General features: G+C 33.2%; 1 protein-coding gene across 7 annotated transcripts in view; it reads right to left on the reverse strand.

Moving 5' to 3' along the window:
- The window catches only part of LOC125666144 (uncharacterized), a 65468-nt gene that overhangs the window by 29882 nt on the left and 22349 nt on the right, over positions 1-13237 (reverse strand). For 6 of the 7 annotated variants that reach the window (XM_056151413.1, XM_056151418.1, XM_056151417.1 and 3 more), the window contains one exon: positions 9735-9890. The exons of the other annotated variant lie outside the window; for it this stretch is intronic. In XM_056151413.1, the coding sequence (XP_056007388.1) occupies positions 9735-9890 (156 nt within the window). The remainder of the gene's footprint in view (positions 1-9734; positions 9891-13237) is intronic. 7 annotated transcript variants of the gene reach the window in all.

Here is a 13237-nt window from a genome sequence, read left to right on the forward strand (position 1 = left end):
AGACTATGTATAGATATATATGACATATAGTAAGATTATGTATAGATATATATGACATATAGTAAGATTATGTATATATATATGACATATAGTAAGATTATGTATATATATATATGACATATAGTAAGACTATGTATAGATATATATGACATATAGTAAGACTATGTATAGATATATATGACATATAGTAAGACTATGTATAGATATATTTGACATATAGTAAGACTATGTATAGATATATATGACATATAGTAAGACTATGTATAGATATATGACATATAGTAAGATTATGCATAGATATATATGACATATAGTAAGATTATGTATAGAAAGATATGACATATAGTAAGACTATGTATAGATATATATGACATATAGTAAGATTATGTATAGATATATATGACATATAGTAAGATTATGTATAGATATATATGACATATAGTAAGACTATGTATAGATAGATATATATGACATATAGTAAGATTATGTATAGATATATATGACATATAGTAAGATTATGTATAGATATATATGACATATAGTAAGATTATGTATAGATATATATGACATACAGTAAGATTATGTATATATATATATATATATGACATATAGTAAGACTATGTATAGATATATATGACATATAGTAAGACTATGTATAGATATATATGACATATAGTAAGATTATGTATAGATATATATGACATATAGTAAGATTATGTATAGATATATATGACATATAGTAAGATTATGTATAGATATATATGACATATAGTAAGACTATGTATAGATATATATGACATATAATAATACTATGTATAGATAGATATGACATATAGTAAGATTATGTATATATATATATGACATATAGTAAGACTATGTATAGATAGATATGACATATAGTAAGAGTATGTATAGATAGATATGACATATAGTAAGACTATGTATAGATAGATATGACATATAGTAAGATTATGTATAGATATATATGACATATAGTAAGACTATGTATAGATAGATATGACATAGTAAGATTATGTATAGATATATATGACATATAGTAAGACTATGTATAGATATATGACATATAGTAAGACTTTGTATAGATATATATGACATGTAGTAAGATTATGTATCGATATATATGACATATAGTAAGATTATGTATAGATATATATGACATATAGTAAGACTATGTAAAGATATATATGACATATAGAAAGACTATGTATAGATAGATATGACATATAGTAAGATTATGTATAGATATATATGACATATAGTAAGACTATGTAAAGATATATATGACATATAGTAAGACTATGTATAGATATATATGACATATAGTAAGATTATGTATAGATATATATGACATATAGTAAGATTATGTATAGATATATATGACATATAGTAAGATTATGTATAGATATATATGACATATAGTAAGATTATGTATATATATATGACATATAGTAAGATTATGTATAGATATATTTGACATATAGTAAGACTATGTATAGATATATATGACATATAGTAAGACTATGTATAGATATATATGACATATAGTAAGACTATGTATAGATATATTTGACATATAGTAAGACTATGTATAGATAGATATATATGACATATAGTAAGACTATGTATAGATATATATGACATATAGTAAGATTATGCATAGATATATATGACATATAGTAAGATTATGTATAGAAAGATATGACATATAGTAAGATTATGTATAGATAGATATGACATTTAGTAATACCATGTATAGATATATATGACATATAGTAAGACTATGTATAGATAGATATGACATATAGTAATACCATGTATAAATATATATGACATATAGTAAGACTATGTATAGATATATATGACATATAGTAAGATTATGTATAGATATATATGACATATAGTAAGATTATGTATAGATAGATATGACATATAGTAATACCATGTATAAATATATATGACATATAGTAAGACTATGTATAGATAGATATGACATATAGTAATACCATGTATAGATATATATGACATATAGTAAGATTATGTATAGATAGATATGACATTTAGTAATACCATGTATAGATATATATGACATATAGTAAGACTATGTATAGATAGATATGACATATAGTAATACCATGTATAAATATATATGACATATAGTAAGACTATGTATAGATATATATGACATATAGTAAGATTATGTATAGATAGATATGACATATAGTAATACCATGTATAAATATATATGACATATAGTAAGACTATGTATAGATATATATGACATATAGTAAGATTATGTATAGATAGATATGACATATAGTAATACCATGTATAGATATATATGACATATAGTAAGATTATGTATAGATATATATGACATATAGTAAGATTATGTATAGATAGATATGACATATAGTAAGATTATGTATAGATAGATATGACATGTAGTAAGATTATGTATAAATAGATATGACATGTAGTAAGATTATGTATAGATAGATATGACATATAGTAAGATTATGTATAGATAGATATGACATATAGTAAGATCATGTATAGATATATATGACATATAGTAAGATTATGTATAGATATATATGACATATAGTAAGATTATGTATAGATATATATGACATATAGTAAGACTATGTATAGATATATATGACATATAGTAATACCATGTATAGATATATATGACATAAAGTAAGACTTTGTATAGATATATAACATATAGTAAGATTATATATATAACATATAGTAAGACTATGTATAGACAGATATGACATATAGTAAAGAGTATATATATGACATATAGTAAGATTATGCATATATATATATGACATATCGTAAGACTATGCAAAACTTATACGGTACCAATTTTGATGCACCAGATACGCATTTCGACAAATAATGTCTCCTCAGTGATGCTTAACCGAAATGTTTGAAATCCGAAATAACTATGAAGTTTTAGAACTAAATATAGCCAAAAACAACATGCCAAAAAAGTGGGGCCGAATTCGTCCAAGGATAAGAGCTATGCATGAGAGAGATAATCCTTAATTTTGAAATGAATAACTAAATTTTATAACAGCAATTAAATATACATCCGTATTTTCAAGCTAGTAACGGAGTACTTAGCTACTGGGCTGTAGAGACCCTCGGGGACTAACAGTCCACCAGCAGAGGCCTCGACCCAGGGGTCATAATGCAAAACTTATACGGTACCAATTTTGATGCACCACTATGTATAGATATTTTTTGCTCATAAGGTGCTACTGGTTGCATTCAAATATTTTGTAACTTGAGGGGCAGTAACTCTGTTTTGTTGGGCACTACAGATGCTCTTTATATTTATTGTAATTTATATCAGAGTATTATTTGTTTGGTGCAGTCTGTGTTATAAACAGCAATTTTCTGTATTGAAATCAGTTTTTTGATAGTTTGAATTATTATTATACATGATCATATGTGACATTGTCAGTATCAATTCACTGTACACAAATATTGTTTTGTTTTATTACAGTATATCGTATGAAGTTGAGGAAGTCACATGATGTCAATCATTGACTTAAATAAATTCCAGGCATACGCATAGACGAGTTGTTTCTAGTCATTATGGACAGTGGGCAGTACAGAGGTTGTGACAAAATGTCGGTGCATCTACATGTACCTATGATGATAAAAAGTCCAGTAAACAATTTGATCTACTTTTAGCCCTAAATAGGTCATAGTGCACCAAATCAGTTGAAATGTTTAAAATGTGAACTGATTATTTATTTCTCTGAAAAGGAGGGTTGTGACTAAATTTCAGAGCAATATACCTGTGACCATACCAAAAAAATCTCGAAAACTATTTGATCTACTTTTACTTCTAAAGTACTGTACGTCATAATGTGTCAATCCAGCTGAAATGCTAAAAGCACTTGTCTCCCTCCAAGAGGAAGCCTTTCACTAACTATCAGGGCAGTATCTGTATCAGTAATAAAAAAAAAAGCCCGAACAACTGTCTGACCTATTTTTAATCCAAAAGTAGATCAAAGATAAACGAATCCAAATGAAATGCAAACTGAGGTTATATTCCTCTGATAGGAAACCTTGGACTAAATATCAGGGCAATATCTGTATCTGTAATAAAAAAAAGCCCCAAACAACTGTTTGAACTACTTTTAGTCCTAATGTAAGTCATGTATGGATACACCAAATGCAAACTGAACTTGTATTCCTATGATAGGAAGCTTGTGTGTAAATTTCAGGGCAAGGTCTGTATCTGTAATGAAAAAAGTCCGGAAAACTGTTTGATCTACATATAGCCCATAATTAGGTGAAGGATGAACCAATCCAGCTGAAATGCAATCTAAATTCTTGAGGGAGATGTTATGACCAAATTTCAAAGTTCTACATGCATCCGTTACGGAAAAAAAGTCCAGAAAACATGACCCCAGAAGGACGGCCAGTCAGCCAGTTAGACAGACGCACGGACAGCACCATAACATAACACGTCCCGTCTAATGATGGGCGTATAAAAATGGGAGAATATCTGCCTGATTGTATTTGCCCGTCATCAAAGCGTAAGATAAAGGGAAAGACAACCCTAAATACAATCGTTGCTTTTATGAATAAAGTATCACTTACTGATATCGTGAATGACAGTCTTTAACAACAAAAATCCTTGCTTAACAACAAGATCAATATTAATCTAGATCTTATATTTCAAATTACGTGTCGATAAGAGAGCAGCCGTTGAAGTTTAATTTAGGACATTACACCGTCGGTTCCGATTTATTTCATCAGCAGCACTGTAGACATGACAAGCCATGAATAAGTTTGGAAACGTATGGAGATTGGGAAAAAGAAGACGTTCATTCGAGTAGCTGACCAGGCATATAGTATACAAATGTCTCCAACCTCAACTTGTCATTACGCAAATGATAATATAGACCATATATAAAACACTGAACAGCACTTCAAATGTGTGTTCTGTGAAGAGCACTGTAAAATGTGTGTTCTGTAAACAACACTGTAAAATGTGTGTTCTGTAAACAACACTGTAAAATGTGTGTTCTGTAAACGGTGCTGTAAATTGTGTGATCTGTAAACAGCGCTGTAAAATGTGTGTTCTGTAAACAGCACTGTAAAATGTGTATTTTATAAACAGCACTGTAAAATGTGTGTTCTGTAAACAGCGCTGTAAAATGTGTGTTCTGTAAACAGCACTTCAAAATGTGTATTCTGTGAACAGAGCTTTCAAATGTGTCTTTTGTGAAGAGCGCTTCAAAATGTGTATTCTGTAAACTGCTCTTCAAATTGTGTTTTCTGTGAACAGTGCTTCAAAATGTGTGTTCTCTGAACACCGAGTCAAAATGTGTGTTCTGTAAACAGCGCTGTAAAATGTGTGTTCTGTGAACAGCGCTGTAAAATATGTGTTCTGTAAACAGTGCTTCAAAATGTGTATTATGTGAACAGCGCTGTAAAATGTGTATTATGTGAACAGCGCTTCAAAATGTGTGTTCTGTAAACAGCACTGTAAAATGTGTGTTCTGTAAACAGCACTGTAAAATGTGTGTTCTGTAAACAGCACTGTAAAATGTGTGTACTGTGAACAGCGCTTCAAAATGTGTATTATGTGAACAGCGCTGTAAAATGTGTATTATGTGAACAGCGCTTCAAAATGTGTGTTCTGTAAACAGCACTGTAAAATGTGTGTTCTGTAAACAGCACTGTAAAATGTGTGTTCTGTAAACAGCACTGTAAAATGTGTGTACTGTGAACAGCGCTTCAAAATGTGTATTATGTGAACAGCGCTGTAAAATGTGTATTATGTGAACAGCGCTTCAAAATGTGTGTTCTGTAAACAGCACTGTAAAATGTGTGTTCTGTAAACAGCACTGTAAAATGTGTGTACTGTGAACAGCGCTTCAAAATGTGTATTATGTGAACAGCGCTGTAAAATGTGTATTATGTGAACAGCGCTTCAAAATGTGTGTTCTGTAAACAGCACTGTAAAATGTGTGTTCTGTAAACAGCACTGTAAAATGTGTATTATGTGAACAGCGCTTTAAAATGTGTATTATGTGAAAAGCGCTTCAAAATGTGTGTTCTGTAAACAGCGCTGTAAAATGTGTGTTCTGTAAACAGAGCTTCAAAATGTGTGTTCTGTGAACATAGCTCAAAAACATGTGTTCTGTAAACAGCGCTTTAAAATGTGTTCTGTGAACAGTGCTTCAAAATGTCTGTTCTGTGAACAGTGCTTCAAAATGTGTGTTCTGTGAACAGTGCTTCAAAATGTATCTTCTGTGAACAGCGCTGTAAAATGTATGTTCTGTGAACAGTGCTTCAAAATGTGTGTTCTGTAAACAATGCTTCAAAATATGTGTTCTGTGAACAGCGCTTCAAAATATGTGTTCTGTGAACAGCACTGTAAAATGTGTGTTCTGCGAACAGCGCTTCAAAATGTGTGTTCTGTGAACAGCGCTTCAAAATGTGTGTTCTGTGAACAGCGTTTCGAAATGTGTATTCTGTGAACAGTGCTTTAAAATGTGTGTTCTGTGAAAAGAGCTTCAAATGTGTGTTTTGTGAACAGCACTTCAAAATGTTTATTCTCTGATCAGCGCTTCAAATTGTGTTTTTTGTGAACCGTATTTCAAAATGTGTGTTCTGTGAACAGAGATTCAAAATGTGTGTTTTGTGAAGAGCGCTTCAAAATGTGTATTCTGTGAAGAGCGCTGTAAAATATGTGTTCTGTAAACAGCACTGTAAAATGTGTATTCAGTAAACTGCTTTTCAAATTGGGTTTTCTGTGAACAGTTATTCAAAATATGTGTTCTGTGAACAGCGCTTCAAAATGGTGTTTTGTGAAGAGCGCTTCAAAATGTGTATTCTGTGAAGAGCGCTTCAAATTGTGTTTTCTGTGAACAAGCGCTGTAAAATGAGTGTTCTGTAAACAGCACTTCAAAATGTGTGTTCTGTGAACAGCTACAAAATATGCCTTCTGTAAACAGCACTGTAAAATGTGTGTTCTGTAAACAGCACTGTAAAATGTGTGTTCTGTAAACAGCACTGTAAAATGTGTTTTCTGTGAACAGTGCTGTAAAATGTGTCTTTTGTGAACAGCGCTTCAAAATGTGTATTCAGTAAACTGCTTTTCAAATTGGGTTTTCTGTGAACAGTGATTCAAAATATGTGTTCTGTGAACAGCGCTTCAAAATGGTGTTTTGTGAACAGCGCTTCAAAATGTGTATTCTGTGAAGAGCGCTTCAAATTGTGTTTTCTATGAACAAGCACTGTAAAATGAGTGTTCTGTAAACAGCACTTCAAAATATAGGTTCTGTGAACAGTGCTTCAAAATGTGTGTTCTGTGAACAGCGCTGTAAAATGTGTGTTCTGTAAACAGCCCTGTAAAATGTGTGTTCTGTAAACAGCACTGTAAAATGTGTATTCTGTAAACAGCACTGTAAAATGTGTGTTCTGTAAACAACGCTGTAAAATGTGTGTTCTGTGAACAGAGCTTCAAAATATGTGTTCTGTGAACAGCCCTTAAAAATATGTGTTCTGTGAACAGCGCTTCAAAATGTGTGTTCTGTGAACAGCGCTTCAAAATATGTGTTCTGTGAACAGCGCTTCAAAATGTGTGTTCTGTGAACAGCGCTGTAAAATGTGTGTTCTGCGAACAGCGCTTCAAAATGTGTGTTCTTTGAACAGCGATTCAAAATGTGTGTTCTGTGAACAGCGTTTCAAAATGTGTATTCTGTGAACAGTGCTTTAAAATGTGTGTTCTGTGAAAAGAGCTTCAAATGGTTGTTTTGTGAACAGCGCTTCAAAATGTGTATTCTCTGAACAGCGCTTCAAATTGTGTTTTTTGTGAACCGTATTTCAAAATGTGTGTTCTGTGAACAGAGATTCAAAATGTGTGTTTGACCTGAATCTGCACTATGTCAGAAAGTTTTCATGTAAATCTCAGCTTTTCTGGCTTAGTCGTTCTTGAGAAGAAGATTTTTAAAGTTTTTCCCTATATATTCGTATGTAAAACTTTGACCCCCCCCCCCTCCCTTGTGGCCCCATCCTACCCCCGGGGGCCATGATTTGAACACACTTGAATCTGCACTATGTCTGAAAGTTTTCTTGTAAAAATCAGCTTTTCTGGCTCATTGGTTCTTGAGAAGATTTTTAAATATTTTTCCTATATATTTGTATGTAAAATTTTGATCCCCCCTTGTGGCCCCATCCTGCCCCCGGCGGCCATGATTTGAACAAACTTGAATTTGCAATATGTCAGGAAGCTTTCAGATAAATTTCAGTTCTTCTGGCCCAGTGGTTCTTCAGAAGAAGATTTTTAAATGACTCCATCCTATTTTTGCATTTTTGTGATTATATCCCCTTTGAAAGGGACATGCCCCTTCTTTTGAACAAACTTGAAAGCCCTTTACCCAAGGATGCTTTTGGGCAAGTTTGGTTGAAATTGGCCCAGTGGTTCTGGAGAAGAAGTCGAAAATGTGAAAAGTTTACAGACAGACGGACGACGGACAAAATGTGATCAGAAAAGCTCACTTGAACCTTCGGTTCAGGTGAGCTAAAATGATATATTTTCTTGCATGTGTAAACGTTTGAAAAAAATATATCATCATGTTTAAAACAAAGGAGAAATTAATTTCTAAAAATCTTTTTGGTTACTTGAACTTTTCTTTTCAAAATACATATCTTCCCTTTCTTTATAGTGAATATTTGTTTTAATTCATTTTTATTAAATTAAATAAAATTGCTCTTCAAATAGAAAACATTAACAAGAGACAAACAGGACTTACGGCCGAGTATTAGTTAAAAGCATCACTAGCTCCAAAGGCTACATAATCTATGATAATTTTCCTGTTAAGCATATCTAACCTAAATGTCCTTATGTAGTTAGCACCAGTGTAAAACAAAATACGTTTCTTTTAAAAACAAAACAATAGCACCTGAACATGCCCAAAACTGATGACAGATTAAGCAAGAGGACCATGACCCACATTGATCACCTGGGTCGCCTTTTATGATTTTTAAATGATTTCTTTTAAATTTAATCGAATTGAAAGAGGGCATTGACCTCCATTTGAACTAACTTGAATCCCCTCCACTCAAGGTACCTGCAGATCTGTAGCTCTCTTTGAAAATATTGGAACCGACCCATGAGAGAGCTATAGATTCATCCCTTTTAAAAACTTTCGATTAACGGTACAGAAGAAATACACACAGTTGAAAACGACATCATTTGAAGCTTAAAGTTTACAGGTTGCATGGGGCTTAACGGCTTTAATGAATGTTTGAATCAAGTATACTGGGAAAATATGTTAGAAATTTTTTATATCAAATTTTTGAGACGGCGATGCAGGGCCACAAATATACAAGGCCTCAACCATGCCCATTTTTTCTGCGCCGTAAATCAAATGTTTTTATAAGGGATGGCCCTGTAGCTTTCTGGTGTGTCCCAAAATTTCCCAGAGAGCAGCATATCTGCAGCTACACCCAAAGATGTTTATACAAGTTTAACAGTGGTTCTGGAAAATGTGAAAAACTTACTGACAGACAACAAAATGAACGGACAGATAAATGACAGACAGAAGATGATCACCTGAGCTAAAACTATAGAAAAGCATTCATATAAATAATAAAATGGTTCCCTATCCTTATCTTAAACTACACTAAAAGAACATGACATCTAAAACTGTAACAACATTAAGGCTAACCTGGAATAATATCTGCTGAAATGGGGATCTTGTCTTTCTTTTCCTTGCCAGTTCGAGATAACATCAACTTTAACTCGGTTTTTTTCCTGGTGTCTTCCAAGATGTTTGTGTCATCAGTGGATTTGAAGATCCTCTTCTCATCATCAACTGAATCATCTGAAATAACGACACAGACAAGTCAATCATACAATATTAATTAATCCCAGCCTCACAATTCAGCATTAATTGTCTAAATAATTATATTTTGTCTCAAGGTAAGTAACTAGTCATACAAAATTTGGGATCACCTGAAACATAATATGATATTATACGTACATTGTATCTTCACACTCAAATTTAAAATCCATCTTTGATGATAAGACTAATGTTAATTCATCTCACTGTCTGCTGGTCAATTTGTCAATTCCAATGATTTACTTTAGTCAACCAAGAAGTCAACCACAATATGATGTTTTCAAATCATAGACTAGCATGTTGAAACAAGAGGCCCATGCGCCACATCGCTCACCTGAGTCACCTTGGCTCATATTTATAGATTTTCCCTATATATTCGCATATAAAACTTTGATCCCTGTTGTGGCCCCAATCTACTCCTGGGGGCCATGATTTTAACAGATCTGCAGCTACACTCAAAGATGATTTGTACAAGTTTGACTGAAATTGGTCAATTGTTTCTGGAACACGTGACATTTTTACACACAGACAGCAGAATGTAAGGACGGAGCTCTGGTGAGCTAAAACTATAGAAAAAATATCATATGAATAATAAAATGGTTTCTTGTCCTAATGTAAAACTTATATGGTACCAATTTTGATGCACCAGATGCGCATTTGTAATATTTCTGTTGAAATCTATCATTGCTCGTGTTGATTATTTTTTGCACAGTTCACCCTGCATTGTAATTACTCAGGTTATATGTCTCTATTCCTACACAGAATACTGAACACCTCCTCACCCTCAGAATACATACAGCATAATTCACAAAGAGGGAATACATGTACATAGAAAAACAAACAAAAAATGCCTCAAGTTATGTGCACTAGAATGATTCAGAGCATGTCCCACAAAGAAAAGGTCAAGAACACAGTGATCAATCTTATCACTCCCACAAGGAATATAAAATATAGAGTCGGACAAACACAGACTCAAAGACATACCAAAGGTGGAATCAGGTGCCTAGGAGGAGAAAGCAAGCCTTAATAACCAGTAGGGATGTCATGGAGTACTCAACTATGGCTCGGTGAAACAGATCATCCACTAAATTTATCATAGTAGATTATTCAATAAAATAGCTTTTTAGTAATGTTTATAAATTTTAAACGCTTCTGAATCAGTGTTTTGTGAGTAAAAATCATATAAGGATAACGTCAAACCGCTTTTAATTAGTTTATGTTCAAGTAAATCATTTGAGTTTGGACATAGAAACCTGCCGTCAGCTCTATATCTTGATCAGGTAAATGGGGTAATCTGTAATCAAAATCCATGTATAGAAACGGTCTAACAATTGACATGAAACATGTCAGACATCTACTGACACAATCACAGGTTGTATTGGCAAGTTAGATCGTTATGAAGACCATAAAACGTATGGAATGGCGAGTTAAATCGAGATTGTATGCTGAACCCCCTGAAACATCAACTTATTTGTCAGCAGGCTGTCCTGATTTAAAAACTGATCATTTGCAGAACAAGCCCTTCTGCATCGAATGAGATGAGAGACATAAAAAAGGTGATACTGGGATATTGCTACACAAATATGGGAAGTTGACAATTGAACTGGAAGCTGAAGTTATCATGTCTGTCATGAAGTTGAATTTATCGGTTGCTTTAACATGTATGCTCAATGAAATATCTAAATACGAAGCTGATGTAAAAGTCTCTGTGGTGTCTTAGTTCAAGTTCACTGGGATATATGAAATCGACATATGGATGGTGTTGATACTTGTTGATTGATTGATTGAATATTATTTTACGTCCCTCTCGAAAATATTTCACTCATATGGAGACGTCACCACTGCCGTTGAAGGGCTGCAAAATTTAGGCCTATGCTCGGCTCTTTTGGCCATTGAGCAGGGAGGGATCTTTATCGTGCCACACCTGCTGTGACAAGGGACCTCGGTTTCTGCAGTCTCATCCGAAGGACCACCCCATTTAGTTGCCTCTTACGCCAAGCAAGCAAGGGGAGTACTGAGGACCTATTCTAACCCGGATCCCTGATACTTGTTCCTACTAGGTAAAACGTCCTATATATCACTAAATGTCGAGTTGAAGGCCACAGCATGAATATTTTTCTCTGACTTGTAGAAACATTTCTGTTTCATGGAATATAGATAGACGTGTCAGCTGATAAAGAGCACAGACCGTTGGAAAACCTGATCACCAAAGACTACTAAGATATTGTCAATAACAAACTTCAACATCTTTTTAATACCAACTTCAGAGTTTTTCAAGATCAGATTTTTAAAACGTTGATGCAAGGAAACACCGATACAAGGCCTCAACCATTAATGAGCATTTTTTCGGCATCGTAAATCCAAGGTTTTTATATTGGATGAGTGTGCTCTGTCTCAACATTTTCCCTAAGAGCAATAGATCTGCAGCTACACTCAACTTATCTCTCTTTGAATACAGGTCCCCATTTCATAACAACCATCAAAAGATAACTAACAGTGATCAATTTCATAACTGTTTTAAGGAATACAAAATAGAGGGTTGGGCAAACACGGACCCCTGGATATACCAGAGGTGGGATCAGGTGCCTAGAAGGAGAAAGCATCCCCTGTTGACAGGTCACACCTTGATAAGGTAAACGGATTTATCCATAGTCAAAATAAGCGTGACAAGAACTGCCTAACAATTGACATGAAATACGTTAGACATCATTTGACCCAATGACAGGTTGTATTGGCAAGCTAAATGGTTGAAATTCCTGAAATATCACCTTATTTGTCAACAAACTCCCCCGATTTCAAAACTTATCATATATAGAACAAGCCTTTGTGTATCGAATCAGTTGAGTCAATGCAGGTCATAATGGTGTCTAAGTTCAATTCCACTGGAAATGATCATTGTCAATAGATAAGCGTCATAAACGTTATCAAATGTCGAGTTAAAGAACACAGCAAGAATGTTTTCTTCTCATGTAGAAACTTTGGAATAAATATATTGTCTCATGATAATATAACAAGAGTACCACAAGCTGTACATGATACGCTCGTGGGAATGCTTACATAGGGTGTTTTCTTAAGTCATAATTTGTTCAAATTTGCCACATATATTATCTGAGACAGGAGGCAAATAGACAAACCAAGAGTTCTGTGTGTAGAATATTTCTCCAAATCGGACCAAGTTCAACAACCTCTCAATATTCGAAACGTCAAAGAAAATTAAGAATTGTTGAGAATCAAAATCGATCCCTCCACTATGCACATCTTCAATTTATTTACAAACACCCTGGCTTCTAAACTGTGAGAGAAATTATAAGGACAAACCATGTCCTTTA

The sequence above is a fragment of the Ostrea edulis genome, chromosome 10 (genome assembly GCF_947568905.1).
Source record: "Ostrea edulis chromosome 10, xbOstEdul1.1, whole genome shotgun sequence".
Taxonomy (NCBI): Eukaryota; Metazoa; Mollusca; class Bivalvia; order Ostreida; family Ostreidae; genus Ostrea; species Ostrea edulis.